Source organism: Prinia subflava, chromosome 23 (genome assembly GCF_021018805.1).
Source record: "Prinia subflava isolate CZ2003 ecotype Zambia chromosome 23, Cam_Psub_1.2, whole genome shotgun sequence".
Classification (NCBI taxonomy): domain Eukaryota; kingdom Metazoa; phylum Chordata; class Aves; order Passeriformes; family Cisticolidae; genus Prinia; species Prinia subflava.
Window position 1 is genome coordinate 3,334,673 of NC_086269.1, and position 23,688 is coordinate 3,358,360.

Consider the following 23,688-nt stretch of genomic DNA (forward strand, 5'->3'; position numbering starts at 1 on the left):
CCCCAGAGCCACTCTGGATGGGAGGTTTTGTCCCCAAAACCTCTCTGGATGGGAGGTTTTGTCCCCAAAGCCACTCTGGATGGGAGGTTTTGTCCCCAAAGCCTCTCTGGATGGGAGGTTTTGTCCCCAAAACCACTCCAGGTCCTGCCAGCTCAGCCCCACCTCACCCTCCAGGCTGCTCACTCTGGGCAGTGCTGCTGCAGGAGCTTCCTTCACCTTCCTGCTTTTCCACCCCAATCCATCTCTCAGAAATCTGGTGGTGCTTTAACCCAGGTGCCAAAAATCTCCAGCTCCCCACACAAGCCGTGCTGAGGATTTTCTTCACGTGCCTCAGTTTCCCTCCTTGCCAAGGCGGGCTCAGCGCTGAGCCCAGGGGCAGGGCACGCCTTGGATTCGTCTTGGATTCGCAGCCATTTCAGAGAGGCTACACCAAGTTTGTGGAATTTTTTTTACCTCCCCCTGGTTTCTCCTTCCCACCAGCGCCTTTCGCAGCGGTTCCCACTAATTAGCAATTTAATGGGGGCCGCTCCGGCTGCTCGGCACGGGATGTGCCAGCGGCAAACAGGTAAAACGAAACGTGAAACCTGGCACTGCCCCAGCGGCCCCGGCCAGCGGCACTCCCAGGTAAATAAATACGCGCTCGCCAGCGCCTCGGGCCCGCCGCCAGACAGGGAAGGGACTGCTTTATTTTCTTTTTATTTATTTTTTTTTTTTAAGATTGTTTTTCTGATATATTTTTTTTTAATTTTTCTTGTTTGTGCCTGAACTTTCTGGGCTGCTATTTCAGGCATAATTAGGGCGATTCAGGCTGCAGAGCCCTTCCTGCCCTCGCCCCGCGCAGCTTCCAGCCCGGGAAGGGGGTTGGGAGATGTGAGAGCCTCGTTGTCTTCCTGACATCTGCTCCCCTGCTTCAGTTCCCGAAGCCTGGCCGTGATGTCTGCGCTTCCCGCCCACCATCCTGGGGGAAATCAGGAGAACGGGGGCAATCTGAGCGCAGGGAGGCTTTGGAGGAGCTGGGACGCAGCTTGTGCATCCTTTAGGGGCTGCAAATAGAGCTGCTGACACAGGGATTTCGGAGCGGGCAGGTCAGGGAGGGGTGGGTGTGTGTGCCCCCGTGGCACGGCCACCGCAGGCTCCTTGCACAGCCTCAGGGTGTCCCGTGGGTGACAAGGGACGGCCACCGCAGGCTCCTTGCCCAGCCTCAGGGTGTCCCGTGGGTGACAAGGGACGGCCACCGCAGGCTCCTTGCACAGCCTCAGGGTGTCCCGTGGGTGACAAGGGACGTGGAGCTGGCTGATCCTGGCCTCCCTCTCGGATCCCTCTCATCCTTTGGTGCAGCTGGGCTCCATCAGGGCTCCTTCTCCCCCCTGAAGCTTCCCTTCCCTTCCCTTCCCAACCAGCACAGCCATTTCCGATGGGAGCGCTTCTGATCCCGAGTCCAAGGAGTGCAGTCATTCCTGGACTCGTTATTTACCCTGATTTCGAGCCCGTGCAGCAGCCAGCACGCGGTGACGTGACCTCCAGCAGTCCCCGTGTCTCCTGCATGGATGGGGGACCGTCACCCACCCCAGGCGTGTCCCTGCCCCTGGGTGACACTGGCCCTGCTGGGGACAGCGCCTCAGCGGGCTGTGCTCTGCTCTGTCCCCAGACTGCCTCTTCAAGGTGTGTCCCATGAACCGCTACTCTGCCCAGAAGCAGTACTGGAAGGCCAAGCAAACCAAGCAGGACAAGGACAAGATCGCTGACGTGGTGCTGCTGCAGAAGCTCCAGGTGGGCACGAGCCGGGGACCCCGAGCTGGCAGTGCCCACGGGGTGGGTGGGCCGTGGCACCCACACCTCTGGTGGAGCTGCTTGGGGAGGAGAAGGGATTTCCAGCTTGTCCCCTGCCCAGTCGTTGTTGTGTCACCCTCCCGATGCTTCTTGTGCAGAGGTGCTGTGGCGGAGGAGATCTGTGAGCACAGCCCTGCACCCTGGGGTGCCCCAGGACACCCTTCAGCATTTCAGGGCACTCCAGGGTACCCCAGAGCACCTCTCAGCACCCCAGGACACTCCTCAGCACCCCAGGGCACCCCAAGACAGCTCTCAGTATCCCAGTATACCCCCCCGGACACCCTTCAGCATTTCAGGACACCACAAGGCACCCCTCAGCCCCCCAGGGCACCCCAGGACCCTCCTCAGCACCCCAGAGCACTGCAGAGCACCCCAAGACAGCTCTCAGTACCCCAGGATACCACTCAGGACACCCTTCAGCGTTTCAGGACACCCCAGAGCACCTCTCAACACCCCAGGACTGCCCTCAGCACCCAGGGACACCCCTCAGCACCCAGGGACACCCGTGCAGGAGGGAGCTCTGCTTCCAGGACGAGCTCCAAAGGGCTGGGGAAGGGAAAGGCTCCCGTTGGCTTCCCGAGCTTTGGCCAGGGCCCACATCAAACATTGCACAACGGCCTGAGGCAGCTGGCGAGGCCCCGCCGATGATTCACAAAACCAAAGCCGGGAAGAGATTTCACTAAATCATCTCATCAGGGGCCTGGAGCCCCACCATGCCCAGCTCTGCCCGGGGCAGGGGGGGCTGAGCAGTGCCAGGACAGCGTGTGCTGCCCTGGGGGTGCCAGGACAGGGTGGGTGCCCGCAGGGCACAGAGCCCTGGCACACAGAGCCCCCGATTTCCTGGCCCTGTAAAGTCACAGCTGTCGTGGCCACGAGCAGGCCCAGGGGCTCATTTCTGATTGATTGCACCCTGCTCAGGGCTCCTCTCGAAGAGCTGCTGCTGTTTCCTCGCTCCTTCCTGCAGCTCCCGGTGTTTCTGTGGCCGGAGCTCAGCCCGGCCCTGCCAAGCTCTGCAGGCACCGGGCTCCAGCCTGCCCCTTATCAGGGGGCTGATAAACAGCCTGAGACCACCCCCAGCCCACGGGGATGATCTCCTGAGGCAGCAGCAGCCAGGTCTGGAGTGGGAAGCCCTGCCTGCTATACTTGGTTGCCTTTCTGAGCTCGTGCGTTTCCGTGGGTTTAAGCTCTGACTTTTCTTGGCCCAAAGCAGCTCAGACAGGCTGTGGGGGCTGTCCAGCCGCTCTGCTGGTGTCCCCCAGTCCTCCCCAATCCCCTGTGGGCATCCCTGACACCCCTTCCCTGGGCTTGGGGACAGTCCCCACCCCATCCAAGGGACAGTGTGGGAACATCAGCCCCGGGAACTCCACGTGCTTGGGGCAGCCAGCTCCCGGTGCCAGCCCCACGGGCTGGTGGTGAGGGAGGTGCTGAGATCCAGAGGGAGATTTAGTGGGGCTGGATCTCCCAGCAGAGCCCTGTTGCTCCACGGGGTTGTTGTTGAACTCCCAGAGCAGCGTCAGGGCGGGATCCCTTGGCAGTGGGTTTGTTCTGATGGCAGCAGCCACTGCAGGGAGGTGAGGGTGGCTCCAGGTGGCACCCAGAGCTCTGTGGGCATGGAAGGGTCACCCCAGGGGACACCCAGAGCTCTGTGGGCATGGAAGGGTCACCCCAGGTGGCACCCAGAGCTCTGTGGGGATGGAAGAGTCACCCTGGGTGACACCAAGAGCTCTGTGGGGATGGAGGGTGACTCCAGAGGGCACCCAGAGCTCTGTGGGCATGGAAGGATGACTCCAGGTGGTACCCAGAGCTCTGTGGGGATGGAGGGTGACTCCAGGTGGCACCCAGAGCTCTGTGGGGATGGAGGGTGACTCCAGGTGGCACCCAGAGCTCTGTGGGGACAGGTACCAGGCACATTCAGAGCCCTCACCTGCTCAAGCACTCAGGACCTGCTGCTCCATCCTCCCTCCCAGTGCCAAGCTGTGATTCCAGAGGTTTCCCAATTCCTCTGCCCTCAGGTGAAAGGGGTGAGAGCAGGGTGGGAAAGGGCAGAGACTCTCCCAGCTCCATCCCTCATTTTCTGCCACAGTTCTGGGGGAGCCCTGGGCTGGAGCTGCCCGGGCTGTGCCCAGCTTGGCGCCAGGGCTGTGGGCGCTCCCTTGCCATTCCCAGATTTGCTGTGGGAGCAAATTCCTGCCTCTCTCCACGTGTGTCAACATCCCCACACTGCTCCGAGTGCCAGGGCCAGCACATGGAAAATCTCTGCGGTTTTTGGAGAGGGGCTGCTGAGCCTTCACTCCTGGGGACCCATCCTGCTGCAGCAGGCCCAGGCCTGCTCCATCTCGGGGCTGGCATGGCTGGCATGGCTGGCACGGTGCCTTTGGCTCCTTGGTTTGGTGCTGCCAAGAGCCCCCGGTCCCCACAGCCCTTATTTTGTGTGTTTGACCCCCATCCCCACCTGAGCCCAGCAGCCTTGTTCAGTGTGACCCCAAAACCCGCTGTCCTGGGGGAAGTTTGGTGCCCTTTTGTTCCTGTCCCAATTGGTGAAGTCCTCAATTTAAAGCCCTCATGGACCTCCTAGGGCTGGTCGGGGCCCTGGGCTGAGCTCTTGGGTGCTCCACGCCGTGGCCCCGGGGGCCAGAGGGGCGCTGACCCCGATCCCAGCCCGTCCATCCTTCCCCAAGCCAAGGCTGTGAGTGCCCCCGCCGGGATTTGCTCCTGGGGAGGAAGGAGGGTGCTGCTCCACCCTGAGCCCCTCTCCCTTGGGAGCAGCACGCGGCCCAGATGGAGCAGAAGCAGAACGAGACAGAGAACAAGAAGGTGCACGGGGACGTGGTGAAGTACGGGAGCGTCATCCAGGTACGGACCCAGCATGGATCCAGTACAGATCCAGCATGTCTGGGAAGGTGTCACAATCCCGGACTCCTAAACCCCGGCAGGCTCGGTGGAGTGGATTGTGATAAGGTCCAAAAGAAGCGGGGTGGCCACAGAGGGATGATAAAGGACCAGGCGGGGTCTTAAGGGTTGGCAGTTCCAAAGCACCTTTAATGTCTGAAGGGAACTGGCACCATAAGACCCAGAACAAAGAAATGCGAGCCTTTTTAAAGAGGGGTGATACAAAAATCAGGAACCAATAACTTTCAGGGGTGGGGTATGGGATCACCCCATAGGGAGAGAACAAATCAGGGAAAACACGAAGGTGTGATTTGAACATATTGCCAAATGGGGAACAGAGTTGGGGAGAACATTCCAGAACTGGGAGGTGGGTCTGGATTGAGGGACATGGGGTCTGAACCATGGATGGGGTTTGGGGGAATAAACCATTTTTCAGGGAATACCACAGGAAGGGGCTGCTGGTGTCTGGGGAGCCTTGGGGGGCTGCACTCCTCACCTCTCCCCCCACCCTTGGCTCCTCCAGCTGCTGCACATGAAGAGCAACAAGTACCTGACGGTGAACAAGCGGCTGCCGGCGCTGCTGGAGAAAAACGCCATGCGGGTGACCCTGGACGCCACCGGCAACGAGGGCTCCTGGCTCTTCATCCAGCCCTTCTGGAAGCTCAGGAGCAACGGGGATAACGTGAGCGTGGGGCCCGGCAGGCCCTGAGAGGGGTGTGCAAAGAGCTCCGTGCCCGGGCTCGGCTCCACGCCGGGCACCCCTTCTCACGCTCGCTCCTCTTTTCCCGTTTTGCTCCCCAGGTAGTCGTGGGAGACAAAGTCATCCTGAACCCCGTGAACGCCGGGCAGCCCCTGCACGCCAGCAACTACGAGCTGGCTGACAATGCTGGCTGCAAGGAGGTACTGGAGGGAGTTTTTTTCCTTCTTTTTCCTTTTCTTTTCCTTCTTTTTCTTTTTTTTTTTTTCCCTTTGTCCCGGGGTCGTGACCGCGCTCTCCTGCTCTGTAGGTGAACTCGGTCAATTGTAACACCAGCTGGAAAATCAACCTGTTCATGCAGTTCTGCGACCACATGGAGGAAGTGCTGAAGGGGGTAAGGAAGGAGGTTTGGGGGGACAGGACGTGTGAGCAGCCACCTGGCTCTGTGACAAGGGCAGGGGACAGGTCCTGCCTTGGGGGCCGACATTCCTGGGGGAATTCATCACCTGGAGAGCGGTGCAGTGAGGCAGGGTGGGATATTTTAGGATCTGCTGGCAGCAGGGAGCTGAGGGCACAAATTAACCAACCTCAGGGTGTTAAACTGATTTTTGGGGACAACCCCAGGCCAGCAGTGGCTTCTTGTGCAGGGACAATCCCAGCTGCTCAGCCCTGCAGCAGGGTGGCTGTGGCCTGGGAAAGGAACTTTCCCTGCTGAGCTATTGTTCCAAGGTCCTCCAGGAAGCAGCTGGGTGGATGTGGATTGTTAGGATCTCACAGCCCTTCATCCCCAGCACTGTGCTTATCCCAGCTTCCCACATCCTCCTTCCTGGGGTGTTAATGCCTTAAACACCTCGGGGAGCAGAGCCCCCAGGGGTGGGAAGTGATGGATTCACATCCATTTATCCCCTGGGGGTGCAAGCAGAGGGGTCACCGCATGGATAATGGGAGTGATGGCAGTGCAGGGTGCCTGTCCCCTGTCCCCTGGGCTCAGAGGAGCGCTGGTGCTGCCTAGGGCAGGTTTTAGCAGAGCTCAGGGAGGTTGGATGGGAAGAGGTGACAGTGCCCTGCGGTCCCCAGGGTGCCACAGTCCTGCCAGGCAGTCGGGAGCTGTGGACAGGAGGAATCCCATCCCCTTTGCAGCATCAGGGGAGATGCATTGCAGGAGAGCCGTGGAGAAATTCCTCCACTGGCTGAGTGGTTAAACATGGGAACAGGCTCCCCAGGACAGCCACCATCCCTGGAAGTGTTCAGAACTGAGCACACAGACACTTCAGATGCGGTTTCGTGGGCATAGTGATGAAAGATTGGGCTTAATGACCTTGGAGCTCTTTTCCAACCTGAGAGACTCCAGGATTCTTTGACCCTGACCCTCACCCCCGTGTCCCGGTGCAGGGGGACGTGGTGAGGCTGTTCCACGCCGAGCAGGAGAAGTTCCTCACCTGTGACGAGTACAAGGGCAAGCTGCACGTCTTCCTGCGCACCACCCTGCGCCAGTCGGCCACCTCGGCCACCAGCTCCAACGCCCTGTGGGAGGTGGAGGTGAGCAGGGAGGGCAGGGAGGGGCTGCTTGGAGACCCCCCAGCCCCTCCCGTGCTGTGGCTGAGCTCTCCCCTGCCTCTCCCAGGTGGTTCACCACGACCCGTGCCGAGGGGGAGCCGGCCACTGGAATGGCTTGTACCGCTTCAAGCACCTCGCCACGGGCAACTACCTGGCAGCGGAGGTGAGGGGGTGGCAGAGGGGTACAGGAACGTGCCCTGGGGCTGTGGCACCCCTCGCAAAGGCAGTGCCCACCTCGGGCAGGGAGTGATGCCCAGTGTTTCCTCTGGTCCCCTCCAGTTTGCTCCCTGCGACTCCTCCTTGCTCGCAGGAGATGTTGGCACCTGACCACCGTCATCGCTTACCTGGTTTAGGACCAAACCTCCCCCCTGGAACCCCCCAGTGAAGGGGTTTGCTTGCTCAGATTTCTGGGTTTGGCCCCTTTTCTGGCCCAAGGGGACAGGAGGGGGTGGCTGTGGCTCACCCCATGCCAAGGGAGCGACTGGCACGGCCCGGCGCGTTGGAAGTGGGACGTGACTCATCCTGCTGTCCTCACCTGGTGGAGGGTGGGGGCAGAACCTGGCTCTGGAAGCGCCATCTGCAGCTTTCTCTGCTCCCGTTTGAGAGCAGCTCGAGGCCTCCTGATGGAGGCACGAAGGAGCTGCTGCCCTTGGATAATGGGGTGTGTTTGGCACTGCCAGGACCGAGGGCTGTGCTCTGCTGCCAGGGCAGCAGGGACATCCTGGTCATGGTCCCCACCTGGAGGCGACACCCAAGGGCAGCCCCCAGGGCCCTTCCACCACAGCAGGATGGAGAACAGCAGACACTGAGGTGCTGAAATGGGTGTTTTAAACCCAAAAACACTGTGTTAACACCTGAAGAGGGAAGATCTCGGACTGAGCTCATGCTGGGCTGGTGCTGCTCACTGGGAGCTCAGCCTGGAGCCTCCAGGGAGTTCTTGCTGCCACACAGAGCCCAGGTCTGCTCCCCTGGGCTCCCCCAGAGCTCCCAGGGCTGGGACACCGTGCACTGGGCACAAATCACATCCTCCAGCCCCACCAGGGCAGGTTTCCTCTCCTGTGTTTAGGGAAAGCAGGAATAGGGATCACACCCCATCCCCAGGGGTTTGGAGGGACCGAGCAGGAGGACTGACAGCCGCTTTTCATCTCCCTCTTTAACTTTTCAGGAAAACCCAAGTTATAAAGGAGACGTGGCTGAGCCCAAAGCAGCGCCCACGGTGAGCAGAACCGCTGCTGCCACTGCCCCAACCACGCCAGCTCTCAGCCAGGGCCCCAAAGCAGGGAAATGCCCCAAAACAGAGCCTCTGAGGGGACTGCAGCCGAGTTTGTCCCCCTGTGCCACCACAACACTCCCTGCCCCGCACTTAGAGCAGTGTCCCACCCGTGAGAGGACCCTGCCAAAACCTCTCAGGGCTGTCCCAGTGCATGTTGGCTCACCAGGCCACGGGGAAACGCTTGGTAAACGAGAGAGCTGGATGTTCAGGGGGGTTTCTTGGTAAATGAGAGAGCTGGATGTTCAGGAGGGGATTTCTTGGTAAATGAGAGAGCTGGATGTTCAGGGGGGGATTTCTGTGCTGTCGGTGAGGTTTGCATCAGGGGGGCCTCGTAGCTCAGGTGCACCCACGCCGCTTGTGCTCTGCTCGTGCGAGGCTCAGCCCTGGCAAAGCTTCTGCCGCGTCCCCCCCCGGTGCCGTGGGCACAGGGGGACCCCCGAGCCGGGCTCAGAGACCCCCCCTCCCCACCGTGCAGGGGGGCAGCAGCCGCGCCAGCCGCAGGAACACCGGGGAGAAGATCAAGTACCGGCTGGTGGCCGTGCCCCACGGCAACGACATCGCCTCCCTCTTCGAGCTGGACCCCACCACGCTGCAGAAGACAGATTCCTTCGTCCCACGGTATGGGAGGAGGAGGGGGGCTGAGTGCTGGGGGAAGGGTGGCCCTGGGGTGTCCCTGGGGTTGGGGATCACTCGGCAGTGTCGTGACAGGATGGAGAAATGCTGCTCCCTTCTCAAAGCACGGCCACAGGAGCTGCCGTTTCAGGTCCATGCACACACACACCTCAGCAGAGGGAGGACAGGAAGGGCCTCTTGGGTATTTTCAGCTGGGTTTATTTCAGCACGTCGAAGGGATCAGGGACAGAAGACACAGGGCCGTGTGGAGTGCCCTGGCTTAAGTGTGGGGTCAGAAACCAATGGTCTGAGGGCACAGGGGTGGTACAAAGGCAGGGCAGAAAACCTTTGGGGGATGAGGGATAAATAATTGGGGAGGGCAGGGTCAAGTGGCCAACGGGGGAAGAATCCAGGATAGACTGGCAGCAGTTCTGTAGGGCACCATGGGGAAGTCCTCTCCTAGCCTAGGCAAGGAAACTCCATGGTACAATTCTTCCCGGGCAAAGCCTGGAAGTTTCCCTGAGGGGATTTTTAGGGTTCCCACTCAGCAGGACATTGTGCTGTTGGCAGGAACTCCTACGTGAGGCTGCGCCACCTCTGCACCAACACCTGGATCCAGAGCACCAACGTGCCCATCGACATCGATGAGGAGAGGCCCATCCGCCTCATGGTACGGCCCCGCTCCTCCTCTGCCAGGGCTTATTCCCTGTTCCCCGAGAGCTCTTGGGGTGCTCCTTCCCTCCCAGCACCTGGGGACTGAAACACCCTGGATGATCCAAAGGGGTGGGTGGACACAGCCTGGAGCCTGCTCCAGTCATCCAGAGCCCACCCCAGTCAGCCAGAGCCCACCCCAGCCCTTCTGACAGGGACAAACTGGTCACTGATGTCAGCAGGGATGGTGGCAGGTGGTGGGGACATTTCCCTCCCCCTCCCAGGGGACTGAAACACCCTGGATGATCCAAAGGGGTGGGTGGACACAGCCTGGAGCCCACCCCAGTCAGCCAGAGCTCACCCCAGCCCCTCTGACGGGGACAAACTGGGTCACTGATGTCAGCAGGGGTGGTGGCAGAGGGTGGGGACACGCCTGGCATGGCCCTGTCTGTGTGATGCTGCTTCTCTGTTGCTCCCCAGCTGGGCACCTGCCCCACCAAAGAGGACAAAGAAGCTTTTGCCATCGTCTCCGTGCCCGTGTCCGAGATCCGGGACCTGGACTTTGCCAACGACGCCAGCTCCATGCTGGCCAACGTGGTGGAGAAGATGAACGAGGGTTTCCTCAGCCAGAACGACAGGAGGTAAAGGGCCCTGGGAGACGGGGCCGTGCTGGGCTCCTCACGGGCTCCCCAGCAGGACGAGGCCCCTGCCTGGTGCTGGTGCCAGCGCTGCCCTTGCTTCCCTGCCCACAACCCCAATCCACGCCTGCTTCTCCCAGGAGCCTGGCGAGGAAACCAGATAACGGCACGGCCCCGCTGCGGCCCCTCCTAGAAAAATATCCTAGAAAAATATCCCAGAAAAATATCCTAGGCAAATATCCGAGGGGCTGGGAGATGGCCCCACGATAGGGGCAGCTGCCTTAGTCACTGTATTATTTTTAGGTGGGTGGGTTCTTGGTGCTTCCTGAGCAAACACAGATCCCTGTGGGACACAGCGAGCGCCTTCCGCCCTGCCAGCCTGGCCCACGGGGGTGACCATGGGGGTGACCATGGGGGCAGAGGCGTTAAATGCAGAATCCCTGGTGTAAGCCACAAGAAAAGCCCCCCAGACATTCACCCTGGCACGTTCAGGAACCACAGGGGCTGCAGATCCAGCCACTGACCTCTGTCAAGGAGTGCAGGATCAGCCAGCAGCTCCCCTGGCAGGTTTCTGAGGCTCTTTGGTGCCCAAAACCCACCAGCACCACTGCAGGGACTGAGTCTGGGCAGGTGAGCAGCCCCCAGCCCACTCACGCCGTGTCCCTTCACAGGTTCGTGATCCAGCTGCTGGAGGACCTGGTGTTTTTTGTCAGTGACGTCCCCAACAATGGCCAGAACGTGCTGGACATCGTGGTGACCAAGCCCAACCGGGAGCGGCAGAAGCTGATGAGGGAGCAGAACATCCTGAAGCAGGTGGGTGGCCCTGGGGCCCTGCAGCCCAGCAAGGCTGGGACATGTCCTGTGGAGATGTCCTGTCCCACTCAGGGGCCAGAGGGATGGAAAACCCCACGCAGGAGGGTCTGGCCTCCACCTCACGCTGTGGTGTCCAGCTGTGCACAGGGGGCTGGTGAGGAGCAGGACACAGCCCTGATCTCTGTTTTGGGCAGATCTTTGGGATCCTGAAGGCCCCTTTCAAGGACAAGGGCGGGGAAGGGCCCCTGGTGAGGCTGGAGGAGCTGTCGGACCAGAAGAACGCTCCCTACCAATACATGTTCCGCCTGTGCTACCGCGTGCTCCGGCATTCCCAGGAGGATTACCGCAAGAACCAGGTGCCGGGCAGGGGAGGGAGAACCCCAGATCCCCTCGGGGGAGCCTCGGGGGACAGGGGGACAAGGCGGGGGGACAGGGGGACAAGGCTCACGGCCCCCTCTGCACCCGCTGCAGGAGCACATCGCCAAGCAGTTCGGGATGATGCAGTCCCAGATCGGCTACGACATCCTGGCCGAGGACACCATCACGGCGCTGCTGCACAACAACCGCAAGCTGCTGGAGAAGCACATCACCAAGACCGAGGTGGAGACCTTCGTCAGCCTGGTGCGCAAGAACCGCGAGCCACGGTGCGTGCGGGGGTCCCCGCGGGGCGCGGGGGGCAAGGGGAGCCCCGGGGAGCCCCCGGCTCACGGCAGAGCCGCCTCTCCCCCCGGGCAGGTTCCTGGATTACCTCTCGGATCTGTGCGTGTCCAACAACATCGCCATCCCCGTCACCCAGGAGCTGATCTGCAAGTGCGTGCTGGACTCGAAGAACAGCGACATCCTCATCAAAACAGAGTGAGTGGGTGAGGGAGAGGCTTCACCACGTCGGGGGTTTGCCGTGGGTTGGATGTCGGGCACCCACCAGAGCTGCTCGCTGTGCAGCTGGAGGGAGGAGAGAAAAGTGAAATAAATCCCCCTGTAGCCCCTCTGATGTTCCAATGCTAGCTCAGACCTTAGAAGGCTTTGGGGGAACATTTCAGGGACAGGACAAAGGATCCAAAAGAGGCTCTGACCCCCAGCTGCAGTTCAAGATGTTTATTCCAGGTGGTGTCCAGAGGGGAAAGAGGATGAGTGAGGAAGAACAGGGCCTTATCTAGACTTCTGCCAGGGAGGGATAATTGGAACACAGCCAATAGGGTCAGAAAGGGGAGGAAGGGTTAAACTACACGGTTACAGGCTCCAGGGGTCTCTGAGGGGGGAGAACCCATTCCCCAGGGGAATGCAACAGAAAAGTTATCCAAGGGTTCATGGGTTGGGATAAGAACCAGGAGAAATGGCTCATCAGATATAGTCACAGGAAAACAGGCTCTAGTTAGGGATATGAATTAAGTTTATTCTTAATTGTCAGAGCAGGATAATGAGAAGTTAAATAAGACCCTTAAAAACACCTTCACCCAAACCTACAAGAAACCCACGACAGGGTGGGCCTGGTCCCACTGCAGCTCCGTCACCCCTGGAGGTGCAGCCCCTCCCTCCACGGGAGCATCTCCAGATTTCCCCTGTCCTGTGCCAGGCTGAGGCCAGTGAAGGAGATGTCCCAGACCCACGAGTACCTGAGCATCGAGTACTCGGAGGAGGAGGTCTGGCTCACCTGGACGGACAAGAACAACGACCACCACGAGAAAAGCATCCGGCAGCTGGCGCAGGAGGCCCGGGCCGGCAACGCCCACGACGAGAACGTCCTCAGCTACTACAGGTGACACTCCTGCGGCGCCTCCTCTCCAGGTGAGGCTGTGAGGGTTGCACGGCCTCACTCCCTCTCCCCCTCACCCCTGGGCAGGTACCAGCTGAAGCTCTTTGCCCGCATGTGCCTGGACCGCCAGTACCTGGCCATCAAGGAGATCTCCCAGCAGCTGGGGGTGGACCTGATCTTCCTGTGCATGGCAGATGAGATGCTGCCCTTCGACCTGCGCGCCTCCTTCTGCCACCTCATGCTGCACGTGCACGTGGACAGGGACCCCCAGGAGGAGGTGATGCCCGTGAAGTTTGCACGGCTCTGGACAGAGATCCCCACGGCCATCACCATCAAAGAGTGAGACACGCTGGGGTGGCTTTGAGGGACAGGGGGTGGCAGATGCCATGGCAGGGGAGCGTTTGTGGGGTGACCTGGGTGGGTCTGAGCCCTCAGAAGGAAGCGGGCTCCATCTGTCACTGCCTGGACAGCAGTGAGGACACCCGCTGTCCCCAGCTCACCCCGATGTGTCCCCCTGCAGCTACGACTCCAACCTCAACGTCTCGCGTGATGACAAGAAAAACAAGTTTGCCAGCACCATGGAGTTCGTGGAGGACTACCTCAACAACGTGGTGAGCGAGGCCGTGCCCTTCGCCAACGAGGAGAAGAACAAGCTCACCTTCGAGGTGCGGGCGCTGCCGGTGTCACCGGCACCTTGCAGGCTGTGACACGGCCTGGCTGCCACCACCCCTGTCCCCCACCACGGATTCTGCTGCTCAGCCCCCACCACGGCAATGTCTGGAGCTGCCTTGTCCTTCCCCAGGTCGTCAGCCTTGCCCACAACCTCATCTACTTCGGCTTCTACAGCTTCAGCGAGCTGCTGCGCCTGACACGGACCCTGCTGGGCATCATCGACTGCGTGCAGAACCCGCAGCTGATGATGCAGGCAGTGTACAATGATGAGGTGACAGGTGAGTCCCTGTTCATGGCCAGGGAGGTGCTTCCCATGGTCTGCCCGGTGCTTTCCAGTTTGGGTGGCAAGAAAACCAGACACCAGCTCGCTGATGTGGCTGGGTGTGCAGCAGGACATGGGGTGGTGAGCCCTTGCCTGTGCCAAAATAAATATTCAGTTCCTTCTGCTCGTTCTGTGATTAAGTCTAGAGCATTTTCCAGTCCAAGCGGGTCCTTCCTTGGTCCTCTGTCCCCTCCCTCTCCGCCCACCCTGACCGTGGCTGTCTCTGCAGGGAAGAACGTGCGGAGGTCGATCCAGGGCGTGGGGCAGATGATGTCCACCATGGTGCTGAGCAGGAAGCAGTCCATCTTCAGCACCCCCAGCCTCAGCACCGGCTCTGCCCCGGAGCAAGTGGACAGAGGGAGGAGCATTGAGAACGAGAACATCGTGGTGATGGAGACCAAGCTGAAGATCCTGGAGATCTTGCAGGTTGGGGCCAATGGAGTGGTGGGACCTGTGGGATGGGGGTGTGTAAGGGGATTTTCTCAAGCTGGCGTGATGAGGGCCCTCAGTCACTTCTGGTTTCTCCTTCCCTGCTGCTTCCAGTTCATCCTGAACGTGCGGCTGGACTACAGGATCTCCTACCTGCTCTCGGTCTTCAAGAAGGAGTTTGTGGAGGTTTACCCCATGCAGGACAGCGCGGCTGATGGCACAGCTCCCGCCTTTGACTCCACAAGTAACTCTCCCACTTTGCTCCCCATGCACCCCCAGCTCAGCAAACCCCGGGGGCTGGGAGGACACGGGTGGCAGAGGTGACATCTCCAGCAGAGGTGACATCTCCAGGAGCTGCTGCTGGCAGGGGCAGGGAGGGATGGAGTTTGTGTTTTGGTGGGAACAGGATCAGGGAGCTGAGCTGGGTTCCTGCAGACACACAGGGCTGGCGTTGTCCCCCCTTGTCACTCCGTTCCTCTCCCTGCAGCCGCAGCCATGAACCTGGAGCGGATCGGGGAACACGCCGAGGCCATGTTCGGTGTGGGGTGAGTCCCTCCCCCCACAGCTCCCCTGCCCACAGGGCCCTTCCCCTTCTGTCCATCCTGCCCAGGCTGGGAGCTGCAGGTGATGAGGAGGATGAGGCTCTGAAGGCTCTAAAGCCGTCCCCATCAGCCCCTGTTAACGCCCAGTGCCCCCGTCCCGCTGCAGGAAGTCGAGCAGCATGCTGGAGGTGGATGACGAGGGAGGGAGGATGTTCCTGCGGGTGCTGATCCACCTGACCATGCACGACTACCCCCCGCTCATCTCCGGCTCCCTGCAGCTCCTCTTCAAGCACTTCAGCCAGAGGCAGGAGGTCCTGCACACCTTCAAACAGGTGACACTGAGGAGACCTGGGCTGGGTCCTGGCCCTTTCCTTGGGAGGGAGATCTGGGACTGGGATTTGTGCCCCGAACTGGAAACCCCTGGGGATGTCGCTGCAGGTCCAGCTCCTGATCTCAGCCCAGGACGTGGAGAACTACAAGGTGATCAAGTCAGAGCTGGACAAACTCCGCACGATGGTGGAGAAATCGGAGCTCTGGGTGGACAAGAAGGGCAGCACCAAAGGGGACAGCACAGGGGAGGGGAACAAGAAGGAGAAGAAGGAGGTGAGAGCCCCCAGCAAGACGCTGGGATCCTGGGTGGGAAAGGAGTGGGAGGCAGGGGAGCAGCTCACCTTAATCCAACACCTGATGCCTCTCGATGGGCTCAATGGGAGGCTCCAGGAGGGTCCTGTGGGGTGTGGCTGGAGGGCCACGGTGTGACCCCCGTGCCATTGTGTCCCCTGCAGCACGGTGCTGACGAGGAGGTCATTGCTCCGGGAGAGAAAAGCAGCGAGAACTACCAGATAGTGAAGGGGGTGAGTGAGACCAAACCCCGGAGCACCGGCAGGAGGGAAAGGGGTGAAATCCTGGGGGGATTTCCAAGTTCTCCTGTGCTTCAGTAGAAACAAGTCCAAGCCTGGCTTGCTCCTGCCAGCTCAGCACAGGGAAAAGCTGTCACATCCTTGCACTGGGGGGACTGGAGGGGACTGGGCGGGTGACAGCCACGAGGGCTCTGCACAGGGAGGATCCCTGAGGCGGTGCCAAGGGAGCAAAGCAGGGAACAACCGGGATTATGGAGGGAACATCTGGAATGCAAACCAGCCCCGGTGCTGGTGGCCCTCCTGAGTGGCTCCAGGCTCAGCCCCTTGCCCTCTGTGGCCCCTCTGTCCCCAGATCCTGGAGAGGCTCAACAAGATGTGCGGGGTGGGGGAGCAGGTGCGCAAGAAGCAGCAGCGCCTGCTGAAGAACATGGACGCCCACAAAGTGATGCTGGACCTGCTGCAGATCCCCTATGAGAAGGTGGGTGGACCAGACTGGTCCTGAGTCCTGAAACCAACTGGTCCTGAGTGCCCAGGGCAAAGAGGGCACACTGGGCCCCTCCTGCTGCTCCCATCCCCCTCAGCTCCGCGTGTTTCTCCTCTGTCCCCTCCTCAGGGGGATGCCAAGATGATGGAGATCCTCAAGTTCACCCACCAGTTCCTGCAGAAGTTCTGTGCTGGCAACCAGGAGAACCAGGCCCTGCTGCACAAACACCTCAACCTGTTCCTGACCCCAGGGGTAAGCAGAGGACACAGAGGGGCAGCAGCACAGGGAGGGAATTCAGCACCACTCCTGGGGCCGAGAGCACGGGGTGGAAAAGCCAGGAGGAGACAGCAGGCACGGCAGGAGCTGGGGACAGCCCCTGCAGCTCCCTGACCTCACTCTGCTCCTCATCCCCAGCTGCTGGAGGCGGAGACGATGCAGCACATCTTCCTCAACAACTACCAGCTGTGCTCGGAGATCAACGAGACGGTGCCGCAGCACTTCATCCACTGCGTGGCCACCCACGGCCGCCACGTGCAGTACCTCGACTTCCTGCACACCATCATCAAGGCCGAGGGCAAGTACGTCAAGAAGTGCCAGGACATGATCATGACCGAGGTGAGGACCTCTCCTGCGGGGATGGAGTTGGGGGGGGAAGCAGCAGAAGGCTCTTGGAACCTGCAGCGTTGGCTTCTTCCTTGAGAAGAGCCTTCCAGCCATGCTGGATGCTCCCTGGAACCAGCCAGCCCCAGTGGCCATCAAACATCTCCAGGGGCTCAGTGCAAGGTCCAAGCGGCAGTTTGGGAGTGCCACAATTTTTGATTGCACTGAAAATGCCTGGTTTTCTCTGTAAAAACAAATCCCTGTCCCCCTTCCCGGCCACTGCTGCTTGTCCCCTGTCATTGTCTGATTAGAGATGGCAGAAAACAAGGACACAGACTCTCTATTCTCAGAAGGCAAAGAGAGCCTAACTTTATTTTACACTGTCTTTTTTATAAACAAATTTGAGCAAGAGAAACAATTGAACACTCAGAACAACACTCCTTGACCTTTTTTTTTTTTCAAGTAAATAACAAGTTAGAAAAAACACTACCTGCTAACGGTTTTTCACCTTCCAAGGACTGTTTTTGATTCTTCTTCACAATTTCCCAGGCCAGTGTGAGAAAGTTACGTGCCTCATTTTCTCATAAACTCTGCTGCTGCCTGATTTCTCTCTCTGGTCAGGTTTTCAGCATCCATAATCCCCTCACTGCAGAGGGGACACCGTTGGCCTTGGAGGTTTCTGACCTTCATTCTTCAGAGTGCTGAGCACTGAGCACTGAGCACTGACCCTTCCCTGCAGCTCACCAACGCCGGGGACGACGTGGTGGTGTTCTACAACGACAAGGCTTCGCTGGCCACCCTGCTGGAGATGATGACAGCAGCCAGGGACGGGGTGGAGGAGAACAGCCCCCTGATGTACCACATCTCCCTGGTGGACCTGCTGGCCGCCTGCGCCGAGGGCAAGAACGTCTACACCGAGATCAAGTGCACGTCCCTGCTGCCCCTGGAGGACGTGGTGCGGGTGGTGACACACGAGGACTGCATCACGGAGGTACGGGGTGGCAGCCAGGAGGACGCTGGGGCTCTGTGCTGATTGTCCCCTGATGCTGTCCCTGTCCCTTTGTTGTTGTGGTTTTCGAACGGCACAGAAATAACAACATGATTCTCTATGATGGTGAAAATGAGAGCAAACTTTATTCTTCTAAATTCTACTTTTATAGAGTAGTTCGGTACAAAGAACATGATTGGTTATTCAGTGTCTGCACTCTTTAGTAAACATTTCTTTCCAGTAAACATGTTGGAAAAACACCACTTGCAGATGGTTTCTCACTTCCCAAAGTTTGTTTGAATTCTTCCTTTAGATTTCTCAAGCTAACATGAGAAAGTTACTCCTCTACCTTTTACACAAATACTGGCCGAGCCCAAAGCTTAAGTTCAAACTAATGTCAGGCTCACACCCCTTTCCCCCCGTCCCCGGCAGGTGAAGATGGCCTACGTGAACTTTGTCAACCACTGCTATGTGGACACGGAGGTGGAGATGAAGGAGATCTACACCAGCAACCACATCTGGACCCTCTTTGAGAACTTCACCCTGGACATGGCCCAGGTGCGCGGGGAGGGTTGGGCGGGAGGGACACAGCAGTGGTGGCTTGGATGGGGACAGGGTGGTGTCACCAAGGTTCCCTTGAAGCCTTCTGCAGGTCACGGATACACACGTGTATCTCATACAGCTGCCATGCTTGGGGCTGGGGAGGGGCCAGGGCTCTCTGGTGTGACCACAGGAGCTTTGTCACCGGCCATGTCCCTCAGCTCAGTGTGGTCCCAGCCGCCTCTGGGCACACACGAGCTCTCCCCGGTGCCACCAGCGTCCTCCCTGTGCTCACAGATGTGCAAGAAGCGGGAGAAGCGCCTGCCGGACGCCACGCTGGAGAAGTACGTGCTGACGGTGGTGCTGGACACCATCAACGCCTTCTTCAGCTCGCCCTTCTCGGAGAACAGCACCTCACTGCAGGTGACACGGGGCGGGCAGCGCGGCAGGGGGAGGGCAGCGGCTCAGCCAGCCCCCCAAAACACGGTTTGGATGCGTGTGGTGACACTCCCCTGTCCTCCAGACCCACCAGACCATCGTGGTGCAGCTGCTCCAGTCCACCACGAGGCTGCTGGAGTGCCCGTGGCTGCAGCAGCAGCACAAGAGCTCGGTGGAGTCCTGCATCCGCACGCTGGCCATGGTCGGTAAGGAGCCACCGCCAGGGACAGGGGACAGGGACAGAGCCACCCTGGGCTGTCTCTGCCCAGCAGCGAGCAGGACACCCTGTCCCTCCTGTGGGGGTGGCAGGACACCACGGGGAAGGGCTCCCAGCTGGCAGTGGGGACACTCAGCTCCGGGATGTGCTGCTTTTTGAGCTCCATCCCAGCGTGCCCAAGATAACGCGGGGATAACCTCAGGCCAGGCTTGGCTGGGAGCTCCCTGGTGTGTCCCTGCCTGACACAAAGCCAACATTGACAGTGGTTTTCCCTGGCCAGGACTTTGCCCTGCATGTGCAGCTGCCTGACTCAGGCTGAGGGCTGTTAGCACTGAGTCACCACGGAAAGGATTGCTGCTGGCCGGGCTCTGGGTGGGGATTTCCCTTCGGAATTCCAGGCAGGGTGCTTGCAGCCTCAGCTGGGGCTGGGACCTTTCTCCACCCTGTGTGCGGCTGTGGATGTTGGGATGTGTGGGAACACTCCAGCCCATACTAGCTGGAGGAGTTTACTCATTTATTTACCCAAACCTCTGCTGCAAATGAGGTGAACGCTGGTGAAGGGGTGCCCAGACAGGGTGGTGGGACCCGGCTGGGCTGTGCCTGTCCCAACGCCACCCCCGTGCCCTGCAGCCAAGAGCCGCTCCATCGCTCTGCCCATGGACCTGGACGCCCACGTGAGCTCCCTGCTCAACAGCAGCGCCACCAGCACGGTGCAGAGGAACACCTCGAGCTACAAGGCGGCCACGCGCTCCTTCCCCCGCGTGTCCGCCACCCCCAACCAGTGGGACTACAAGAACATCATCGAGAAGCTGCAGGTACGGGGCAGGGCGTGGCGGGGCGCGGGTGGCAGGAGGGTGTCACGGGGCGCCTGTCCCGTGTGTCCCCTGGCATTGTGGGGCGCCTGTCCCCTGTGTCCCCTGGCTCTGAGGGGCGCCTGTCCCGTGTGTCCCCTGGCTCTGAGGGGCGCCTGTCCCGTGTGTCCCCTGGCTCTGAGGGGCGCCTGTCCCGTGTGTCCCCTGGTGTCACAGGGCGCCTGTCCCGTGTGTCCCCTGGCATTGTGGGGCGCCTGTCCCGTGTGTCCCCTGGCTCTGAGGGGCGCCTGTCACGTGTGTCCCCTGGCTCTGAGGGGTTCCTGTCCCGTGTGTCCCCTGGCTCTGAGGGGCGCCTGTCCCCTGTGTCCCCTGGCTCTGAGTGGCGCCTGTCCCGTGTGTCCCCTGGTGTCACAGGGCGCCTGTCCCGTGTGTCCCCTGGCATTGTGGGGCGCCTGTCCCGTGTGTCCCCTGGCTCTGAGGGGTTCCTGTCCCGTGTGTCCCCTGGCTCTGAGGGGCGCCTGTCCCGTGTGTCCCCTGGCTCTGAGTGGCGCCTGTCCCTGTGTCCCCTGGCTCTGAGGGACGGTGCTGTGGCTTGCAGGACATCATCAACGCCCTGGAGGATCGCCTGAAGCCGTTGGTGGAGGCCGAGCTGTCCGTGCTGGTGGACGTCCTGCACCGGCCGGAGCTGCTCTTCATGGAGGGGACGGAGGCGTTCCAGCGATGCGAGAGCGGGGGGTTCCTGTCCAAGTGAGGCCGGTTTGGGGGTGCTGGGAGGGCTTTGGGACCCTCATCCCGGCTGGGCTGTGTGCGGTGGGGGTGCTTCCCTCAGGGATCCCCTCCCAGCTGTGTGACAGTGGCTCTGCTGTGCCAGGCTGGTGCAGCACACCAAGGACCTCATGGAGACGGAGGAGAAGCTCTGCATCAAGGTGCTGAAGACGCTGCAGCAGATGCTGATGAAGAGGAACAAGTATGGAGAGAGGGTGAGCGCCGTGATCCGTGTCCATGCAGGCCCCGCTCCCAGGCTGGCAGAGCCCGCCCTGGGCACCCAGGGGTGCTCAGCTGGTTCTGCCCTGGCCCCAGCCTTGGCAAGGGGACACCGGTGACGTTTCTTTGCCTTGGCAGGGCAACCTGCTGCGGAAAATGCTGATGAACAATTACCTGCAGAACAAGAGGTCCAGCTCCAAGGGGGAGATGGGGGATGCTGCTGGGGGAGGTGAGTGCCCCTCTGCTGCCCCTTCCCCTCAAATTCCCGGCTCCCAAGCAGTGACAGGACCTGTGGCTGGTTGCCGTGTCCTTACCTCCATGGGAGCAGAGGATTTGGGGAGGGCAAGTGAAGGCACTGAGATGCCCCCGCAGGGGTGGAGCTGTGCTGGCTCTGTGCTGTCACATCCCTCGTGTTCTCTCCCTCAGGCCAGGACCAGGACTGGTCGGCCATCGCCGCTGTCCAGTGCCGGCTGGACCGCGAAGGGGCCACCAAGTTGGTGGCTGACCTCATCATGAACACCAAGAACGAGAAGATCTTCCAGGAGAGCATCAGGCTGGCCATCTGCCTGCTGGACGGCGGCAACACCGAGATCCAGGTGCTGGGGGGGACCGAGCAGCCAGGGGTTGATGTGGGTCGTGTGAGGGTCCAGCCCTGGGCAGTGGGTTTGGCCAAAGCACCTCTTGTTTGGGCTGAGATCTGGTGATTTGAGCTTCCCAGCTCCAGGGCTGGGGGAAGGGCTGGGGGCTGTGGGAGGGGCAGGTGGTTCCAGGTTGTTTCTGGAGTTCTGCTGATGCCCTCTGCCGGGAACTCCTAAAATGACTCAGGGGCTGCAGCTCTTGTGGGGGACCTCCAGGGTTATCCCGAACTCTTTGTGACAGGGAGGCTGAAAAACGCTGCGTGCAAAACCCAGTGGGGCTCCAGGCAAAAGCCAGGTTATCCTGGACAGGGTCTGGAGTGCTCAGGCTGCTGCTCGAGGGACGGACAGGGACACTTCAGACCCCGTGCTGGGGACCTGAATGGGTGTTTTTTCCCCAGAAATCCTTTTACAACCTCATGACGAGCGACAAGAAGTCCGAGAAGTTCTTCAAGGTTCTGCACGACCGCATGAAGAAGGCGCAGCAGGAGACCAAGTCCACGGTGTCGGTGAACATGAGCGACATCGGCAACAAGCCCTGCGAGGACAAGGACGAGCCAGCCCCCGGCTCCAAAGGTGCCCTGTGTCCCCTTGTCCCCTCGGGAAGGCCAGCACCGGCCGGGTGACAGCCCAAGCTGACGAGGGGACAATTCCCTCCAGGACGAGGTGACACCTTCCTGATGCCCGGCACCCCCACGCGGTTCCCGATGGCCGCGGGGTTCCGCAAGGGCCACGACCCCGGCGAGCAGGGCCAGAACAACGAGATGGGCGTGACGGTGCTGATCATGCAGCCCATCCTGCGCTTCCTGCAGCTGCTCTGCGAGAACCACAACCGCGACCTGCAGGTTGCTGCTGGGGCGCCGGGGCTCGGCTCTGGGGTTGGGCTGGGGGATCTGCCCCAGTTTGGCCCCAAAATGCTGTGGGCAGCAGCAGCAGCTCTGTGCCTCAGTTTCCCCATGTGCAGTGCATTATCCCTTGTGGATAACGTGGGGCTGTGGCAGCAGCAGCTCTGTGCCTCAGTTTCCCCACGTGCAGTGCACCATCCCTTGTGGATAACTTGGGGCCATGGCAGCAGCTCTGTGCCTCAGTTTCCCCATGTGCAGTGCACCATCCCTTGTGGATAACTTGGGGCCATGGCAGCAGTAACTCTGTGCCTCAGTTTCCCCTGTGCAGTGGATGACTTGGGGCTGTGGGAGGGGTTGATGGCAGGACTGGCTGTGGGACTGAGGTCTGCAGCTTACAGGGGCAGCCCCAGCCCAAATGTCCCTCAGCCTGCAGCTGGCGGGGTGTGGGGAGAGAGGGATCAGGATCCCATTCCTGGGCTGTGCCCCACAGAACTTCCTGCGGTGCCAGAACAACAAAACCAACTACAACCTGGTGTGTGAGACGCTGCAGTTCCTGGACATCATGTGCGGCAGCACCACGGGCGGGCTGGGGCTGCTCGGCCTCTACATCAACGAGTGCAACGTGGCCCTCATCACGCAGACCCTGGAGACCCTCACCGAGTACTGCCAGGGGCCCTGCCACGAGAACCAGGTTGGGGCTCCTTCCCCAGGTCTTGTCACAGCCCAGGGGAGGTTTTTGGGGGGGATGTGGAGGAAGCAGGGACAGGTTTTGGGTTCAGAGTGGGAACAGGAGCAGAGCGTGGGCAGCAGAGCTCACAGGGCTCCTGCACAGCTCACCAGCTTGGCTGCAGAGTGTGGTGGTGCAGATGGGGGTAAATAATTCCGTGGTGTGAACGGGGCCCTCTGCAGGGAGAGGGGAGGTTTGGAGGCCCAGGGCTGGAGGCAGGGCAGTGTGCTCAGAGCTGTGCTGGAGGGTGGAGCTGGCAGCACTGGCAGCCCCTGTGGGGTAACGCATTGCCCGGCACCCCCAGAGCTGCATCGTGACCCACGAGTCCAACGGGATCGACATCATCACGGCCCTGATCCTCAATGACATCAGCCCCCTCTGCAAGTACCGGATGGACCTGGTCCTGCAGCTGAAGGTGCACAGAGGCCTGAGCTGGGGCGGTGGGGACGTGTCTGTGTGTCCCTGAGTGTGTCACTGAGTGTGTCTCTGAGTGTCACTGAGTGTGTCACTGAGTGTGTCACTGAGTGTGTCACTGAGTGTGTCCCTGAGTGTGTCACTGTGAGTGTGTCACTGAGTGTGTCTCTGAGTGTGTCTCTGAGTGTGTCTCTGAGTGTGTCACTGTGTTTCTGAGTGTATCTCTGAGTGTCTCAGTGTCTCTGAGTGTGTCTCTGAGTGTGTCTCTGTGTCACTGAGTGTGTCTCTGAGTGTGTCTCTGTGTCACTGAGTGTGTCCCTGAGTGTGTCACTGTGTCTGAGTGTGTCCCTGAGTGTGTCACTGTGTCTCTGAGTGTGTCCCTGAATGTGTCACTGTGTCTGAGTGTGTCTCTGAGTGTGTCTCTGAGTGTGTCTCTGAGTGTGTCTCTGAATGTGTCACTATGTCT

General features: G+C 60.4%; 1 protein-coding gene across 1 annotated transcript in view; it reads left to right on the forward strand.

The window, feature by feature from the left end:
- ITPR3 (inositol 1,4,5-trisphosphate receptor type 3) overlaps window positions 1-23,688 on the forward strand; it is a 41,421-nt gene that overhangs the window by 7,854 nt on the left and 9,879 nt on the right. The window contains exons 3-43 of the mRNA XM_063418508.1: window positions 1,649-1,770; window positions 4,597-4,683; window positions 5,243-5,401; window positions 5,521-5,619; window positions 5,727-5,810; window positions 6,809-6,955; window positions 7,041-7,136; window positions 8,139-8,189; window positions 8,722-8,864; window positions 9,429-9,528; window positions 9,990-10,150; window positions 10,819-10,960; window positions 11,155-11,316; window positions 11,432-11,604; window positions 11,696-11,815; window positions 12,534-12,716; window positions 12,801-13,052; window positions 13,234-13,378; window positions 13,516-13,663; window positions 13,937-14,133; window positions 14,251-14,380; window positions 14,624-14,681; window positions 14,845-15,010; window positions 15,117-15,281; window positions 15,464-15,532; window positions 15,891-16,016; window positions 16,152-16,274; window positions 16,437-16,637; window positions 17,362-17,613; window positions 18,043-18,168; window positions 18,448-18,573; window positions 18,674-18,794; window positions 19,436-19,620; window positions 20,216-20,364; window positions 20,489-20,597; window positions 20,740-20,830; window positions 21,028-21,197; window positions 21,638-21,812; window positions 21,897-22,081; window positions 22,572-22,772; window positions 23,113-23,223. Coding sequence (XP_063274578.1) covers window positions 1,649-1,770; window positions 4,597-4,683; window positions 5,243-5,401; window positions 5,521-5,619; window positions 5,727-5,810; window positions 6,809-6,955; window positions 7,041-7,136; window positions 8,139-8,189; window positions 8,722-8,864; window positions 9,429-9,528; window positions 9,990-10,150; window positions 10,819-10,960; window positions 11,155-11,316; window positions 11,432-11,604; window positions 11,696-11,815; window positions 12,534-12,716; window positions 12,801-13,052; window positions 13,234-13,378; window positions 13,516-13,663; window positions 13,937-14,133; window positions 14,251-14,380; window positions 14,624-14,681; window positions 14,845-15,010; window positions 15,117-15,281; window positions 15,464-15,532; window positions 15,891-16,016; window positions 16,152-16,274; window positions 16,437-16,637; window positions 17,362-17,613; window positions 18,043-18,168; window positions 18,448-18,573; window positions 18,674-18,794; window positions 19,436-19,620; window positions 20,216-20,364; window positions 20,489-20,597; window positions 20,740-20,830; window positions 21,028-21,197; window positions 21,638-21,812; window positions 21,897-22,081; window positions 22,572-22,772; window positions 23,113-23,223 — 5,810 coding nt within the window. The remainder of the gene's footprint in view (window positions 1-1,648; window positions 1,771-4,596; window positions 4,684-5,242; window positions 5,402-5,520; window positions 5,620-5,726; window positions 5,811-6,808; window positions 6,956-7,040; window positions 7,137-8,138; window positions 8,190-8,721; window positions 8,865-9,428; window positions 9,529-9,989; window positions 10,151-10,818; window positions 10,961-11,154; window positions 11,317-11,431; window positions 11,605-11,695; window positions 11,816-12,533; window positions 12,717-12,800; window positions 13,053-13,233; window positions 13,379-13,515; window positions 13,664-13,936; window positions 14,134-14,250; window positions 14,381-14,623; window positions 14,682-14,844; window positions 15,011-15,116; window positions 15,282-15,463; window positions 15,533-15,890; window positions 16,017-16,151; window positions 16,275-16,436; window positions 16,638-17,361; window positions 17,614-18,042; window positions 18,169-18,447; window positions 18,574-18,673; window positions 18,795-19,435; window positions 19,621-20,215; window positions 20,365-20,488; window positions 20,598-20,739; window positions 20,831-21,027; window positions 21,198-21,637; window positions 21,813-21,896; window positions 22,082-22,571; window positions 22,773-23,112; window positions 23,224-23,688) is intronic.